The sequence below is a fragment of the Trachemys scripta genome, chromosome 3 (genome assembly GCF_013100865.1).
Source record: "Trachemys scripta elegans isolate TJP31775 chromosome 3, CAS_Tse_1.0, whole genome shotgun sequence".
NCBI classification, from domain to species: Eukaryota; Metazoa; Chordata; order Testudines; family Emydidae; genus Trachemys; species Trachemys scripta.
In genome coordinates, this window is record NC_048300.1 from 109605844 (window position 1) to 109624558 (window position 18715).

The window sequence follows — 18715 nt, forward strand, 5'->3', positions numbered from 1 at the left end:
AAATTGGCCCAGCCCGCCAGGGTGCTTACCCTGGCGAGCCGCGTGCCGAATGTTGCCGACCCCTGCACTAATGGCATTACAGGAGGAAGGACAGAGAAGACAGTCTTACTGAGAGACCATTGTTTTATGTAAATTTGTTTGTGCTGAAGTTCCATGAAGACTGGCACATCTAAAAGAAAGATCTCTATAGATAATCCAGCTCTCACATTTATTCAGTGCTCTTTGAATACAAGTTCTGTGGCCTTTCTGAAAGTTTCCTGTGAGAAGGCCTTTACACTAAGAAATCTTTCTTACAGCTCTCAAAGAAGCATCAGAATGACACAAGCACATACTGAATTCACAAATCAGAGAGCCTGTCACAGTAACAATTTTGATATGTGTTCTGTATTGTTGTACATGAATACTATATGGGTTAAAGATTTCTTTCAGACTTATTATATAATATCCTTATTTTACAATATCACTATACTTATACTGTACTATATTTTCACTTCAAGATGACGACATCTTTTCCTAAATAAAGGAAACTAAATGAAGAGATTTAAGCAGTGTAACTGTAAATGAACTGGAACTGTAGGAGCTTGTAGTTCTAAACATTGCCATCAGATGATGCTGTATAACTTATTTTACAGCTTTCATGTTAACTTTAAAAAAGACTAGAATTTATGACACCTTTGATAATTGGGAAAAAGCATGATGTCAGTTGCTTAGGTGTATGTACACGCACACACACACACACAATCATCACAATGCCTAATCAAAGTTGTCTCTACACACTCTGTTGGTTGACCCATTTACCTGTGATTTTTTTTACTATACAGATGATGGATAAGGTGTAATATATACACACTATATGGGTGGCTCTTACCTGTCAATTCATTTGTTTTGTGAAGAACACACAATGAAAGCAAGACTTTGTTCTGCTCTGGACTGAAGTCACTAATGAATGGGGCTTGATCAAGTTCAGAAAGCATCCGTGGTGGTAAGAAAGCCTGGAAATAGTTTGTGTTCTGTAGATCTGCAGAAAAATGTGTAGCCGCAATGAAATCCACAGCATTAGCCCAGTTCTCCCCAAAACTTGCTTCGGGGCCAGAGACATATTTTAAGCTGAAAGAAATAAAAACTCAAAGTTAACAGGTAAATTAATCCTACCCAGAGCTCATTAATCTACCATTTATATTGCATTGCATCTAAAATGTAAGATGCCTTAATCCATAACTGACTTGTTGCTTTAAAGGACTGCGTTAGTGAGACCAGCAATATGTGAAAGGGGTAGCAGGGAGAGCTTAGTCCCAATATCACTGCGCCTTAAGGGCGCTCCTGCCTCAGTTTCCCTGGCAGTGCTACCTGGGTGTGCAAGTGAGCTGTTTGAAGTGCCATTGTGGAGCCTTTCAAGCACTGATGCCTAAACTAGAATATGGCCATGCAAACTTTAAAGAGCAGTGACATCTGGTCTCAGTAGTCTACCAATGAGAATTCTTGATATGTGTGACTAGTCTCCCTCATACCACAGAGGCATTTTGACTAATAGAACTATAGCATGCAAATTAGCAGTAGAGGAAGGGTGAGTTACAGTGGCCCTACTTAAGAGTTACCTGAGCCTGCCTGTTACTATATAATAATAAAAACGAAGTTAATATCTTAACTACAACCAAATTTAAATGTAGCCTTTGAACAGGATTTCAGTTTAATTTTAAATATAAGGAAATTTGGAAGTGCCTGTATTATTTTGTTGCTAAGATTATTTGGGACAAAGGAAAGACTGACACAGATGCTAAACTTCTTAAAGAACCACCCAGTTGTTAATTAGTTCTGGCTCACAAACTAAGGAATAGATTTGCTTGTAAATTCTCAGAAAACCAGTGATGTACGCAGAGAATAAGCATTGCAAGTTTGGGAAGGATATGCTGTATATGTCATCCAATAGAAATACATTGAATCCATACTTTACATGCAAAGTGGAACACAGCCTTAATTATGGAGTCATGACCAGTGCCTCCATTATATAATTGAGTTTCTCTGATGGTTTGTACTAGGGCTGGCTGAAATTTTAACCTAGAATCATTTCTTTTTCAATAGAAAATGGCTTTTTGACTAAAACAAACATTTTTTGTAGAAAAGGTTTATTTTGGTTAAAATGTTCAGGCCTGTGATGGGCCTAAATCAGCTAATTAGGCTGCAAGCAAGGGAGCTTTAGGCTGGAGGCAGCTAGTTAGAAGCTCACATGCGAGTGACCGGTGGGGCTTCTACAAAAGCCAGGAGGCTGGCAACAGAAGGGGCTGGTGCAAAAGGTTGCAGTCACTCCCTGGGAGGAGGAAGAAGTGTTTGGAAGCTGCAGAGACCTGGAGGCTGCAGTTGCTTCCTGGGATGATGGAGCCATGAATCTGGCAGACCCAGAGAAGGAAGGGAGAACCAGAATGTTAGGAAAGGGTTCAGGGAAATGTAGCAAGGTATTGGGGAGAACAGACATTGACTGCGGACTAGCAGGTGGGCCAGGGTTCCCTAACAAGCCACCCGGGAAGTGGCATTGGTAGGGCAGTGCATCGGAAGACTCCTTGAGCCTGTTTTGGAGAAGAGACTTCCCATCCGAGAAGGGGAAACCACGCGAGTGACCTAGCCAGAGGGCTGAGTCAGAAAGGGGATGCAACAGTTCCTGGAGCAAGAGGGGGGGCTGCAGACAGAGACCAAGGTGGAAGGACAGCATGTAACAGCTGGAAGGGGCATCGGCCTGACCAAGTTAATCCCCAGAACTGCCAGCAGCTGGCACGATCCAATGGTGAGTAGAGCAAACCCGTCACAAGGCCTTTGGGCAAAAATCCAAAAATGTTGAGTGAGTTTGTTTACATTTTTCAAGAAACTGAAAATTTCCCATGGGAAATTTCAGAAAAAACACATATTTTTCAAATTTTCCTGCTCTAACTCCTATACATGATGGCAGAAAGATTAGGACTATGCATAGAAGCAAGAATAATAATGTTCCAATGCTTGTTATTGTAAGGGCAGTGCTCCAGATTTCCTGCCAAGTTCACTCCTGTATATGGTTGATAGCATTGGTGGTATCATTTATCTAATTTGGTTTTGAGTTAGTATCATGACCCAAACAACAGAGTGGGAGTAAGACTTGAATGGATACCTAAAATAATACTAAGAACAACAATTAGCTTTTATATAGCACTTTAATCTGTAGATCTCAAAGTATTTTACAAAGGCAGTCAGTACCATTATCCCCATTTAACAGTAGGGAAACTGAGGTACAGAGCAAACAAGGGGAAAGAGTAAATTAGAGTGTGCACAGGATAAAATGATGGTGAATATGGAGGCAGTAGATGAAAGGACTGGAGGAAGTCACTCATGAACTCTCTTTAGGAGACTAATCCAAAATTTACTGAAGTTAAGTCCTGTTGAAATCAGTGGACTCTGAATCAGGCCCATCTTCTTCTCATGTCCTTCCACTGAAGTCATAGGTTTTTCCAGTATTGGGCACATAATATGGCCTGGCCTGTGGCCCTGGTGAGGTCTGGCAGGAGCTGGCAGACCAACAGATGTTCCATGGTCTGTGTTTTGCCTCAGTCACATGTGTCTGGGTCACTGGAGTAGCCCCACTTCCACATATTGACTTTTGAGCAGTCAACCCTTGTTCAGAGGTGATTTAAACATCTCCAGGTCAATGAACCCTACTCTGTGCCTGTGAGAAGGTATCCAGCAATGTCAATGTGCATTTTGATATCCTTGATAAGTATTTCTAGTCATATGTGCTACATTTCTACTCTGAATATGAGTATTTGGCCGTTGAATAGCAAAGTGCAAGTGCAGCGGCTCTTAGTGTTGCTGGGTTGGCTCCCCATTTTGACTTTACAAGCTTCCTGAGTATGTTATTCTGTGTGCTAACTTTGCCTTTTATCTTCTCCACGTGTGTCTTGAAGGAGAGAGTGAGTTCTAGCATCACTCCTAGGTAGATAGTGGGCAAATTGTACCCCATTCCAGATGATGCTGAGTTATAGACTTTAGGGTCAGAAAGGACCATTATGATCATCTAGTCTGACCTCCTGCACAACGCAGGCCACAGAATCTCACCGACCACTCCTGTAATAAACCTCTAACCTATGTCTGAGCTATTGAAGTCCTCAAATCATGGTTTAAAGACTTCAAGGTGCAGAGAATCCTCCAGCAAGTGACTATTGACCTCATGGTACCAAAAATGGAAGACTCACCTGTGTTTTGGCTGGTTTGGTACACAATTGGTTCTTGGTGTAATAAACTAAGAGCCCAGACCTCAACAATTTTAAAATAGCATTAGATCATGCCAAAATCCTTGGCTTGGGCAACAACACATAGGTCATGGGCATAGATACAACTTTTGTGCCAAGATGATTGATTGGTCATTCATGTAGATGTTGAAAAGTATTGGCAAGAGTCACGTCCCCTGTGGTAGGCCATTTTTCTGTTGCCATCATTCGTTCTGCTTCCTGCATAGTTTGATGTAAAATGGCAGCTCTCTAAAAGAGATTGTATCAGTTGTTGGAGGTGGTGATCTTTTGTCATATTCTATATTTTAGTATATTTTACTCAAGATACTTAAGTCAAAAGCAGACTGAGAAGAGTTACAAAGGGATCTCACAAAATGAGGTGACTGGACAACAAAATGGCAGATGAAATTCAATGCTGATAAATGCAAAGTAGTGCACATAGGAAAACATGTTCTCTGAAAATATCCGCTCAATGTGCAATGGCAGTCAAAAAAGCTAACAGAACGTTAGGAACTGTTAGGAAAGGGATAGCTAATAAGACCGAAAATATAATAAGGCCACTATATAAATCCATGGTATTCCCACACCTTAAATACTGTGTGCAGTTCTTGACCCCATCTCAAAAAAGATACATTAGAATTGGAAAAGGCACAGAGAAGGGCAACAAAAATGATTAAGGGTATGGAACAGTTTCCGTATGAGGAGAGATTAAAAAGACAAGACTTTTCAGCTTGGAAAAGAGGTGACTAAAAGAGGATTTGATAGAGGTCTATAAAATCCTGAATGGTGTGGAGAAAGTGAATAAGGAAGTGTTATTTCCTTCTTCGCATAACACAAGAACCAGGGGTCACCAATGAAAGTAATAGGCAGCAGGTTTAAAACAAACAAAAAGGAATTGCTACTTTACATAATGCACAGTCAGCCCATGGAACTCATTGCCAGGGGATGTTGTGAAGACCAAAACTATAACAGGATGTAAAAAAGAATTAGATAAGTTCATAGAGGGTAGGTCCACCAATGGCTATCAGCTAAGATTATCAGGGTTGCAACACCATGCTCTGGGTGTCCCTAGCCTCTGACGAGAAGCTGGGAGTGGACAACAAGGGATGGATCAGTTAATGATTGCCTGTTCTCTCTAATGCACCTTGCATTGGCAACTATTGGAAGATAGGATACTGGGTTAGATGGACCATTGGTCTAATGCAGTATGGCCAGTTGTGTAGTAAGGAATCTTCTGTGATTCTCTGTGTCATTTCCTGCTGATAGAGCCTGTTACCATATGCTTTTCAAAGCTTGCTCTGGGATTAGTTGCTTTTCAACAAGTGGTGATAGGTGGTTTAAGATGAAATGCTCATATAGTTTGTAGAGGTGGCATAGCAGTGGTTATAGGCCTTAAGTTCTTCAGCTCCATTTCATCCTTCCCTGGCGTACGGGGTGCCATGGCACGTGCTCACCTCCAGACATTGGGACTTTATATGTGGCTGAGCATGTGTTAAACAACTTGAATAACCAGATCTTTGTTGCTGGTCAGAAGTATTTGATTTGTTCTTTGTGAATGTCATCTACACCAGCAGCTTTACCATTCTCTAGGATGTTCATTCCTGTATACACTGCCCCAAAATGATAAATCTCCTGGTCTTCTTGCCACTTCAGCCATGTCTTAGGTTGTTTGGTGCCCTGCCATTTTCTAGAAGGAGTGTTCATGTTGCAGTCCCTGTCAGACTCTTTGAATATAAGAATCTTGCTGAACACGTACCACTACAATATAACTAAAGACTCAAGCGCATGATGAGCAAGCAAGAGTATACTAAACCTTGCAAATATGGTGCCTACTAATGGACATGGAACTGGGGAATTATCCCCTTTTGACTCTACTTTTGTGACTTTCTCTTACCTGTTTTTGAACTTTGGAACTGCATAAGCAATGGATGCTACATGCGCGTCCCATAAGTAATGCAATGCTTCATCTTTTTCTGTTGAGAAGGAAGATGCTGTGGGCCTTTCAGATTTCTGTTCAGTGGATAATAGATACTAAAGCAAAAACAGAACATAAAAATATTACCAGCAGAGAATATTTTTAAAAAAATGAATAATACTTAGTTACTTGAAAAACAATTATTTTGAAAAATATGTTTTGTTAACTGGGGAAAATTGCTTTTAAATAGTTAGAATGTGGTGATGTTGCATATCGATTATAGCTTAATATTTGACATAAGGGGGAAAAAGATGATTAATAGATTTACATGACCCCATTAAAGTTAATGAGGTTTTGTCATTGATTTTGATGGAGCCAGGTCAAATCTAGAAGACACAATTGGGGGTGAAGGGGAAGGGAGGGAGAAGGGGTACCATTCTGATAATCTAGTATGCTCTTCTGCATAATACATGACATAGAATTTCACCCAGTAACTTATGCATCAGGCCTACAACTGGATGACACACATTGTAATTTGCTCCTAAAGTGGTGCTTTTTCCGACTCTGAAATAGTTGGATTTGCAACCTGAAAGCATTCTGTAATTTAAAGTTGCTTTTTAAATAGATACATTTCATCACAGTTCCACTCTCCTTTTTAAAATATCGGAAACTGCTGCTAGAGTTGGGAAAAAAGTTTAGACTGAATTCTTCTATAGTTTGCTGTACTTACAATGGGTGATTCGGCTGAGGATATCATTTCCAAGGGGAAGACAAGAAACAAACAAATCCACAATAAACAAAGGAGTTGGTACACATTGGATTACCTCTTACTGCTACAGTAAGTGGGCACTGATTTCTAAATTAAATTGTGCAGTGGCTTTAGTTGATTTTTTGGAATGTGGAGAGGTCCCAAGAAATGGTTAGGCTATGTTGTTGTTTTTTTAAAAAAACCCACTTCCCGTAGGTTCCCAATGTTGCCAAAACTTGTGGAGCTGAACTGGTATTAGCAGTAGTGGGGAATTTTTTTATTAAAAAGTCTTATTATAAACAAGAGTTCTGTGTTTTGACATGGAATTTTCCATGCTACAATCCTTGTCTTCTGGGTCTTACTTGTACAATCTTCAGGGTCGCCCAGAGGGCGGGGCAAGTGGGGCAATTTGCCCCAGGCCCTGGGCCCTGCAGGGGCCCCCACGAGAATATAGTATTCTATAGTATTGCAACTTTTTTTTATGGAAGGGGTCCCTGAAATTGCTTTGCCCCAGGCCCCCTGAATCCCCTGGGCGGCCCTGGCAATCTTTTACACACTTTCAAGTGCATTGATATAGATTTTCAGGAAGTCTGAAAGAAAGTTAGCTGTAAAATGTATCATGCCATCTGTCTTTTAGGTTAGGATTATAATTTTAGTTCTTTGATTATAATCTTCTCAACATATTATTTCAGATGAATAAATTTAAAATATCTGTAATGACTGATCCAATCATACCCTTCAGCTCTCTGGTTCATCTGTCTAGTTTACCAAGAGAATTTTTGTTTTAGACTTTGAGTCTCTGATGACTGGACATTATAATACTTGCCTTTCTGGCTGTTGACAAAAAATCTGAGAGGAAGTCTAACTAAAGGAATCATTATTGAAATTTGGGATGGAGAAGAAACTGTCACTTCTCTTTTAGGGAAAAGGTGTGAAGTGAGAGGGAGAGACTGTGTACGTGTGCAAAAGAAGGTCTTTCTGGGTGAAACTTTCAACAACTCTTTTGACACTCAAAGAAGCAAAGTGATCATATAAAAGTAGGATAAGGGCATTTCTCAAGGAGAATATTCTGTATCACATTTCTATTCTTTGTAAAGCCATAGCACAGCTCCCAGATTACTAGTATAAGCATTAGCATAACAATCTCTTGAGTCAGACTCCAAAACATAGAATTACTTGAAGTGAAGAAATGAAGCTACAAACCTTAAAAATTCTGGATGACATACTCCTCTCTAACTAGTTTTACATCACAGTAACTCCATTGGCCTCACTTGGATTTCTCCTAACTGATGCTGGTACTAATGAGATGTGAATCAGGTCCTCTGATTCTTAAAAACATTAATAATAACTTTTACAAGCAATGTTCTGGTATCATCTGTCACAAACGATGAACAACAAAAAAAAGATGCTCTACCTCAAAATAAGCCTTCCATGCATCCATAACTTTTGGACTGTGGGAACGGCAGTCAGCAGCGCTGTAGCAGAAGTCTGCTTTTAGCTCTTCTGGTGGTAATATTTTTATCTCATGTTGCAACTGTCCAAAGAAACCAGCTTCCATGGCACACAGAAATGGTATAATACTCAGGTAGTAATTCACAGCTATAACAACACATGAAAATAAAAAGAGATGACAGTTACAAGTGAATGAAACATGCCTACCTAGAGAAAACAGTGAGATTCTGCTGCCTCTGCTAATGTTTAAAATCACCAGTCATTTACACATGACAGTCTGATTGTTGGTATGTCAATGGGAGTTGAAGGTGTTCAGTACTTAGCAACTTGAAAAATTAGGCCCTTAAATGTTACCATGTACAGGGCTTAAAAGTTTCCCAGACACAAGCATGAGACTAAACTCATAAGTCTGTATGAAAATTAGCTCCATGGGCCTTATCCTGGTGAGAAGCCCAGCACCCATACCTAGCATCTAGGAAAGGAAATGGTGCTGACATTCTTATCAGGGTGCTGTCTAGGGGGCTCTTTGCTTTCTAACAGTATATAGATTGTGGGTGCCTCCTGATTTTTAAGTCTCTGACCTCCATCTAGCTGCTGGAAGAAGGAGTTTTCTCTTTCTCCTCCCCATTCCCAGTCTCCTGGCATTCCTTTGCCCCCCAAACTCATTGAATTTTAGTTGCACAAGAAATTCAGGAATGGTCCCAAAATATGTTTAATTTATAAGTATATCGGTTGGCTTGGTGGCTCACTCTGAGGCAGGCTTTCAGAAATAACTAACCAATGGTCGAAAGTAAATAGTGGTAACAGTAATTGTATTTCTGACTATTTACGTATGTTTGATGAGCCCAGATCTGGAAGTCTGTGATGTATTTATACTGCATGCTTGGGGAAAAAGTGGCTGAAGATCATATAGCCTCTTTCTTTTCCTATAAAGACACATTTCCATGATATGAGAATGATGCTAGTTAAAATACAGTATGTAGTTGACTCTGCTCATGCCCTCAAGCTTTACACTCAATCAGAAGGATACCAAAGGTTTGACATGATGGCTCCTATTAGTGTGAGCAGTACTCCTTGTCTGACAATGCTCTATTACTCAGAAGGTGGGACTTACCATGATGATGGGCATGCTATAAAAACCTGAATGGAAGGAAGGTATGCATTACATACCTCTAATTACAAGTTACAGCCCGTATTTTAAACTTATATTTACCTTCATACACTTATAAGCCTGATATATATTTTTTTCCATTTACATAGCCCCAAAAGTTTGCTTGGTGCTTTGGAAGTGTATTGAGATTGGAGCTCAGCACTGAAAAGTTTACAATCTAAGAAGGAGAAAAGGATGGGGATGGGGACAAATGCAACATATAAACAAAGTGATACAGCTGTTGTGTTTTACATGCATCTTGCTAGTTTAATCTTCAACACACGCCAATACTTGCACTGCTCCATCTTATAGGAATAAGTTTATTTAATCATCTTTTCTGAAGATAGCAAAAAAAAAAGTCCTATACTATGAGCTCTGTGTAGCAAATGTGCTGTACTATGTTGCTGAAGAGTGGTAGTGTAAGCACAGTTAAAAGTAAAGTGATGTTTCTATTTTGCTAAGGTTACATGATGACATCATGATACCTATTCAAACAGGTTATCCTAATGCAAAGTTTCTCGCACCTTCCTCTGTGGTACTGGCCACTGTCAGAGAGAGGATGCTGGATTAGATGGTTTGATCCCGTATGGCAATTCCTATGTTTCTTTGTAAGTTTGAGCACCCACTGGTCATGTAATGTATATTTTTAGGGTCTGACTTGTCGCCAGACTCTTAATTACAGAAGTCTCCACAAGAAAATATTTGTATGGCATGGGAGTTTGCGAGGATGAAGTAGATCCAGGCCCAGCAGGTGGTGTGGAGCAGGAGGAGGGTCACATGACAGGAAAATATGAGCAGGGGAGATTGGGGAGTAAGGAACAGAAGTGGTGGAGGGAAAAGATTATTTTAAAGGAGATAGACTATCGGTTGAACATTAAAAGAAAGATTATAAAAACTTGAAGATTGAAGTTTTCTGTAGGAAAAAGCCTGCCCTATCTAAAAGAACAGTTTTTTTTTTTAACAAACATTTATTCCATGTAAGTGTCTTTAAGCTCAAATAGTCATGTTAAGCTGTAAAGCATTAGTCTCGGTTTTTTTCTACTTGCCAGTTTCCTTTTTGAAAAAAGGCATAAGATAAAATTACAAAAGCACCTATGGCCCAGCTTTTTGAAGATATTCAGGCATTACTCCACTCAGCATTGCACGGCTTAAGTGACCTAGGAGCCTAAGTCTCATATCAAAAGTGCCAAGCCCAGATCCCATTGCCTGTCAATGAGGCTTAGAATCTAAATCACTTAGATGTTTTTGAAAATCTTACCCAGGACATAAAATAGAAATGTCTCTAAAATCTCTGAACTAGTTCATTCATTTTTGGATATGGAAACAGAGAAAAGTATACTTTTTATGGTTCACTTTAGAATAGCTAAAGTTTCTGAATTGGCACGTGGGTAGCCCTCAGTGAGAAACAGGCCAGTAAGAAGTTAGTGATTTCTTTAAAACAAAAAAAAAATGTCTTTCTTTGAGGAGTTAGGCTTCAGTAGAAAGACTAGAAATACTGCCATGTAAGACCAGCTCTGGGGGGAAAAAACTGGCTATATTGTTTCAGTGTGTGTTTTTGGAGCTTATCTCCATATGTCTATGAATTAAAAAGAGAGTGGAATAGCAAGTTAAGACACTCAAATCCTCAGCTGGTAAAGAATGCATCCTTTGTTGTTCTGCAAACTCTGCACAGCTGTTTTTTTGGAAAACAGAAGACCTGTTACATAAGTTCCTGGAACTCATAAGCCTAAAGGAAAGGACAATAAATCAACTGCCAGTATCAAGACTAACAAGCCTGGATGTATGTAGAGCAGAGATTTCCAAACTGTGGGGTGCACCTCCCTGGTGGCCTGGAGAGAGGTGGGGGGGCAAGTGGCCCTTTTGGGCCACTTAGTGTGTGGGCCAATGTTAACATCTGCCGCACCCGTGCCGATTTCCACTCCTGGCAGCCTCCATGCCCAGTGCTGGTTCCACTTCAGAGACCATCACACGTACCTTCCCCTGCCCTGAAATCCCAAAGTGGGAGGGGCTGGCGCAACCAAAAATTGTAATTCAAAGGGTGGGGGGAGGGTGACTTAGCTCAAAGTTTAAAAACTGCTGATATAGGAGCAATGCATTTTCCTTTCCACATGAAAGTCTGGGCAGTGTTGTTCCTCCTACAGACCTGGTGGGTGAGCTGGTGGCTTTACACTTTTATCTCAGAAAAGGATTCATGTACTCTGAGGGGAGGAGATGACGATAAGAGCACAGGCTTGCTTCCAGTGGGATTAGCCTACTCCTGTTCCTCTTGTCCAGTTGGCCCCAGTGCAATCGTATTGACAACAATGGAGTTGGGAAGGTGCAACTGAGGATAGAATTGCTCCACAGGATTTTTATTCTTTGTGCTGATGCATGAACCAGAAAGAACCCAGCTTGACTTTCACATCATTGACTAGCTGAGGTGCTGGCAGTTAAAATGAGCAAATTGGATCTGGGGTCATTGATAGATGTCAAATATGGAACCCTACACTGCCATTTTTATTCACTTTTCAGAATACAGCCACACTTTAAGGTTGAGAATTTAAGTCTCCACAAGTTTCAGGGTTAAGAAGTCTTAATTTACTTGTGTTTATATATCGTTCTGTGAACTTTCACTGCACAGTTGTGTAATGCTGAAATTACTTTGAAGTGGGTTCAAGTGGATGAGAGACTCTGAATTGCCTTCTAGGTCATTACTTATTTTCCAAATAAGAGCAAACTAATAACATGTACTTACAGGCCCACCAGCTTCGTACAGGGATGCACAGATGCTGTCCAGCGCCATGGCCGCAGGTGGTAACGTTGGAAGGATCTGCTAGCCTGCCTGAATCAAAACAAAATAGAATGCCAGAAGCTGCTCACCTTATTCACAGGAGCAGTCCCATTGAAGCCTATGGGACTTCTTGCATAAGTAAAGCATTCAGGATTGGCTCAGTGAAAGAAAATAGTTCATATAGTAGTTTAATTTCACAGTCAATGCCTCCTGTAGTGCATAAAAGATGCATTAGTAAATGGTTTTTTTCTACTACTGGCTGTAAATTTATTTGGAGAACTGCAAAATAGAACTGTCTGAAAGCTGGAAAACATAAAAATCCTCATTTATAATTTGTAAATGCACAGTTATGGCTAATTTGGCAACAGAAGCAAAACTGCTTATGTACCAGACACACCTAATGAACAGCATAGCATAAATATCTCACCCAGCTGCTCTGGGGAGGTTTGTACCCCTAATTACATGATGCCAGTGAATTGAGACTCTCAAACCATGAACTCAGCAAAGCACAAAAGTGTGTACTCAATATTAAGCATCTGAGTAATCCCACTCCTGTTCAGCCAAACTCTTCAACACGTGCTTAATGTTAAACATGTTTACAGTCTCATGGTGATTCTTTGAAGGCATTTAAGCCCATGTTTAACTTTAAGGATGTAATATAAGTATCCTCTTCCTGTTTGGCAACACATTTAAATCATGTGTTTAACATTAATTATGTGAGTAACCTCATTGTAATTCAGAATTTCACTTATACGCCTGTTAAAGCATGTGACATGAGTATTCTCATGCTTATTAAGCAAACTATTTACGCATGTGCTTTGGTGAATCAGATCCTACAATACCTGCTATTACAGAGGTTCCCAAATGCTGGACAGCAGAGCATTTGGTATGTGGAGAATGAACTGGATATGTTTCTGCCAGACAAATCACCTTTGTTTCTGCCAGATAAATCACATTAAATGAAATCTAAAATACATTAAATCCTTTTTTATTACAATTTTCTATATAAACAATTGCTGTACTTGCCTAAGAGAAGATGTGTAATCATGAATGGTGAGATGTCCACAAGATAATCCCTCTGGTAAGATGTGATCCATACCATGAAAAAGTTTGGAGATCCTTCTACTATTATATTTCCATATACTGTATTGTGCAATCAAAATGAAACAACTAGGAACTAGGGCTATCAATTAATCGCAGTTAACTCACGGGATTAACTCAAAAAAAGTAATCACGATTTAAAAAATTAATCACAATTAATCACAGTTTTAATTGCACTGTTAATAGAATACCCATTGAAATTTATTAAATATTTTTGGATGTTTTTCTACATTTTCAAATATATTGATTTCAATTACAACACAGAATACAAAGTGTACACTGCTCACTTTATATTATTATTTATGATTACAAATATTTGCACTGTAAAAATGATTAGCAAAAGAAATAGTATTTTTCATTTCACCTCATACAAGTACTGTAGTGCAATCTCTTTATCATGAAAATGCAACTTACAAATTTAGATTTTTTTTGTTACATAACTGCATTAAAAAACAAAACCATGTAAAACTTCAGAGCGTACAAGTCCTCTCAGTCCTACTTCTTGTTCAGCCAACCACTAAGACAAACAAGTTTGTTTACATTTACAAGTCTGTCTCATCTTACGCTGGGGTTACGTTCCACAGTCAGCGCCTAAAGCGAAAATTGCGTATAGTCAAAATTACATTGAGTATAATAGCGGGCGGAATCGCCCACACTACAGAAACAGTATTTCAATTGTTATTTTTCTCTTCTTTTTTTTTTTTTTTTTTTTTTGCTGACCGCGTAAAGCTGAAATTGCACATGTTAAATGCGCCTAAGATGCGACAGACCAGTACAGAGATACTGCTGCCCACTTCTTATTTACATCACCAGAAAGTGAGAACAGGCGTTTGCATGGCACTTTTGTAGCCAGCATTGCAAGGTATTTACGTGCCAGATATGCTAAACATTCATATGCTCCTTCATGCTTCAGCCACCATTCCAGCGGATACGCTTCCATGCTGATGACACTCATTAAAAAAAAAGCATTAATTAGATTTGTGACTGAACTTCTTGGGAGAGAATTGCATGTCTCCTGCTCTGTTTTACCCACATTCTGCCATATAGTTCATGTTATAGCACTCTTGGATGATGACTCAGCACATGTTCATTTTAAGGACACTTTCGCTGCAGATTTGACAAAACGCAAAGGAGGTACCAATGTGAGATTTCTAAAGATAGCTACAGCACTCGACCCAAGGTCTAAGAATCTGAAGTGCCTTCCAAAATCTGAGAGGGATGAGGTGTGGAACATGCTTTCAGAGGTCTTAAAAGAGCAACACTCTGATGCAGAAATTACAGAATCCAAACCACCAAAAAAGAAAATCAACCTTCTGCTGGTGGCATCTGACTCAGATGATGAAAATGAACATGGGTCGGTCCGCACTACTTTGGACTGTTATCGAGCAGAACCTGTCATCAGCATAGATGCATGTCATCTGGTATGGCGGTTGAAGCATGAAGGGACATATGAATCTTTAGCACATCTGGCATGTAAATATCTTGCGATGCCGGCTATAACAGTGCTGTGAGAACACCTGTTCTCACTTTCAGGTGACATGTAAACAAGAAGGGGGCAGCATTATCTCCTGCAAATGTAAACAAACTTGTTTGTCTGAGTGATTGGCTGAGTGGCACTGAGTGGACTTGCAGGCTCTAAAGTTTTACATTGTTTTATTTTTGAATGCAGTTATTTTTTGTACATAATTCTACATTTGTAAGTTCAACTTTCATTATAAAGAGATTGCACTACAGTACTTGTATTAGGTGAATTGAAAAATACTATTTCTTTTGTTTTTTACAGTGCAAATATTTGTAATAAAAATAAATATAAAGTGAGCACTGCACACTTTGTACTCCGTAATTGAAATCAATATATTTGAAAATGTAGAAAACATCCAAAAATATTTAAATAAATGGTATTCTATTATTGTTTAACAGTGAGATTAATTGTGATTAATTTATTTAATCGTTTGACAGCCCTACTAGGAGCCTAATTTGAAACTGGTCAATGATATGGGTCAAATCTAAATCAAAATTGACAGTTGTTCAGCTTTTTAAAGTGAATTAAGTGCTTTAGAAAGATGATATAGTGACAGCCCTGGAGACTGTTGCTCAACTACATTTAGCTACAGTTTCATAGATTCACTAGTTACTGAAGCCTCCATAATAGTGCTGAAGATATTCATAGCACATTACAAAACAAAGCGATTAAAGATAGTGTCCCTGCCCTGATGAATTCATATTCTAAATTAAGACCAGATTAATGGGAGATTGCAGGGTCGATGCATGGGAGGTTTGTTGGTAATTAAAATTTTACTCTAGCTATTTTTGAGGAATTGCTGAATAACTTGTTAGAGAAGAAACCAGGAGACTGCTAAGAATGTTGTGCACTGATACCTAGGGTGTTATACTACTGCCCAATGTGAGGAGTTGAGCTCTGACACTGCCCCTGAATGTCCTCCCATTCTGGCTGACTGCATGGACCGTCCTATAAGGGGCACTCTGGTTCCTACTCTCCCTTGTGCATCAGCAGTGGGGTGCTGAAGGGAGAGACCTCCCATGAAAATCTGGGAGCAGAGAGGAACAGCTAGGCAGAATTTGTTACAATAGATAACTGATGCTATCATGTTTAGCTAAAACTTTTTTCCAAACTTCCCCAATGGCACTGGGAAGATGCAAAAGCACTTCATTGTTTGAGTTAGGACCTTTTCCCAACACTGTGCAACGGAAGGCAGGGGATTTCAAAACAGGGTGATTTTTAAATGTTTACTTGAAAATTTACCAATGATTTTTTTAGCTAGGAAATTTCCCAGAAAATGTAGTCTCCTGAATGGTAACACTGGTAAATTCAGTTGTTAACACATGAAATAGGGGGAATTAACACCACCTTTAAGTGGGAGGTTTCCCTTTATCCACAGAACAGTTACACTACAGTAAGTAGCAGGGCAAGATTACTTATAAAATTCTTACTAATGTGCCTCATATCTGACCTGGAGAAACCTTTAGGGTACGTATACACTGCAAAATGAAGATGTGATTTTAGCATGGGTAGGCATATCTATGCTAACTTTAATCTTGCTAGCACCAGTAACAACAGCACTGTAGTCATGGCAGCATGGGTTTTAGCATGAGCTAGCAACCCAAGTATGTACCCAGGTTCCCCGGCGGGCTAGTTTTAATCTGGTTAGCATAAGTATGCCTCCCTGTACCACATATATACTTTCACTTTGCAGTCTACTAAGACTGACAACAAGAATGACAAATCATTGAAAATAGTGATGTTGCTTGGCTTTTGTGGACTGGGCCCTCAGGTCCTGGGCCTCGCTGACCTACACAAATATTTTCATAAATTTTTTCACAAATCTTTTTGTCAAAACTTTGAAATTTCAAAAAATCTCTCACTCTTTTTAAGCTGGTAAAAAAGGGACAAGTTTTGAAAATATTTTCAAAAACAAATTCATAAAAAATTAAAATGTTTCAACCCATTCAAGGAATTATGCTGAAGCTACCAATGAAGATCTCATAAGCTACCAAATTAAAACAACAACAAAAACAATCAGTTAATATTTTAAAATCAGAGTTGCAATATCCAGTATAAAATTAGATGATCAGGAAATGCTTTTTAAAGCAGTGAATTAAGACACAAATCTATTAATTTTCTACCTCTGTTTTTGGCTTAGTAGGATTTTTAAAAACCATACTTGGCTTCTGATTAACATTGTATGTGGCAATATCTTCGCATATCAGCAAGGCAACTTCAAGTCCCCATATCTATTGCTCAACAGTGCAAGGACACTGCATTCATTTCAAAAGTTCCCTTCCAACCTAGCAACTAAACTCTCTTCTGGGTAAAGCAAAATTCAGAATGTATGGGACTGTACTGGTTGCAAGTAAGAGACCATGAAAAAAACCAACCTGCATTTATCTATTAAATATTTAGTTATTACAGCCCTTTTAAGGAGAGAGTTTGTACCTGTATGATATTGCCAGCCAAACTGCAGAGGCAAGCCCCATAGGATATTGCCAACGTTATTTGATCCAGATGTGGTGAAATATTTAGCTGAATAGTTGAGCAAGATCTTATACACTCCCAGTCTCTCTAGATAGTTCCAGGCATTGATGGCAGTTTTATTGCCATGTACTGGGAAATCCTTTATGCTTCCAGGAGCCTGATGCCACAGAGGAGGATAGACATCCTTTTTGAAGACATCCTCTTGGGTTAGTGCTATTACAGTTGCTGGACTGAGAGCAAAGGCGGTCAGTAGCACAAGGAGAAGAGAGTGCTGCCCCAGGAACACACACATGTCAGGTAGGACCATCTTATACAGGTATCTGGGGCTTTCAGAGTAGGGATGAGCTTTCATCAGGGAAGGCAGGGGCAGGGATGGTGGCTCAGGCTACCTATACAGTCAGTCATCATGGATCACCCTGCCCCTTTTTCCAGGAAGCTGACGTGGCTCTGTCAGATTGGCGTTGATGCTCATACCTCTGCCGTTCCAATGCTGCCTTTGGGGCAGAGATGGGGAGCTGATGGATCTCTGGTGCAGTATCAGTGTGACTTGAACATGCAGTATCTGAGTGACTTGAACATGTTCAATAACAACAGAGGAAAGAAGCAGGAATAAATGAAGCTGCTGCCCTCTTACCATAACAATCTTCTCCTCCAACAAAATGGGGATAAAAATGGGGGGAGGAGAAAGGATTTTTAAAATGGAAGTGAGGGGACAAAAGGGGAAAAACAAGGGAGGGGATGGGAAGCTGAGAGACAATAACAAGGGCAGAGGGGCAAAAATGAGGGAGCAGTAGGGAGGGGACTTGTGCTCCTCCTTGGACAATGCAGTGCTGGGCTGTGAGTAAAACCGTAATAAAGCCCAATACCTAGACAACCCTCTGTCAGGAAACTGAAAGTAACTTCCTGCTACCAATGTTCCCTCTAAAAATTTGTTGTTGTGAGCGGGCTACAAACTCTGATGAGCGATACATTTTTGTCCTTGGGCAAGCTTATTCCTTTTTTTCAGTGAGGGGTATGTCAAGGGGGGTTGTATGGAGGGGAGGGGGTAAGTGTGTTGTGGTGGTGGGAGGGAGGGAGAGGGAGTCCTGTGAGCCGCAGCTCTGGAGATGTGGAGTTCTGTGTTGAAACCATTACCAGTAGTTAATTCTGACAGTCCTTTTTTTTCTATATCATTTATGATTTTATAGACCTCTATCATATCCCCACCTTAGTCATCTCTTCTCTGAAATGAATAATCTCAGTCTTTTTAACCTCTTCTCGTATGGAAGCTGTTCTATACGCCTAGTCATTTTTATTGCCCTTCTCTGCACCTTTCCCAATTCTAAATATCTTTTCTGA

The 18715-nt window shown here is 39.7% G+C and overlaps 1 protein-coding gene across 1 annotated transcript in view; it reads right to left on the reverse strand.

Annotated features, from left to right (window-relative positions):
- Positions 1 to 18011, reverse strand: part of C3H6orf58 (chromosome 3 C6orf58 homolog) — a 21159-nt gene extending 3148 nt beyond the window's left edge. The window contains exons 1-5 of the mRNA XM_034766998.1: positions 17339 to 18011; positions 12247 to 12333; positions 8325 to 8509; positions 6142 to 6278; positions 869 to 1107 (exon numbers count right to left, since the gene is read on the reverse strand). Coding sequence (XP_034622889.1) covers positions 869 to 1107; positions 6142 to 6278; positions 8325 to 8509; positions 12247 to 12333; positions 17339 to 17729 — 1039 coding nt within the window. The 5' untranslated portion in view covers positions 17730 to 18011. The remainder of the gene's footprint in view (positions 1 to 868; positions 1108 to 6141; positions 6279 to 8324; positions 8510 to 12246; positions 12334 to 17338) is intronic.
- Positions 18012 to 18715: the final 704 nt, after the last annotated feature.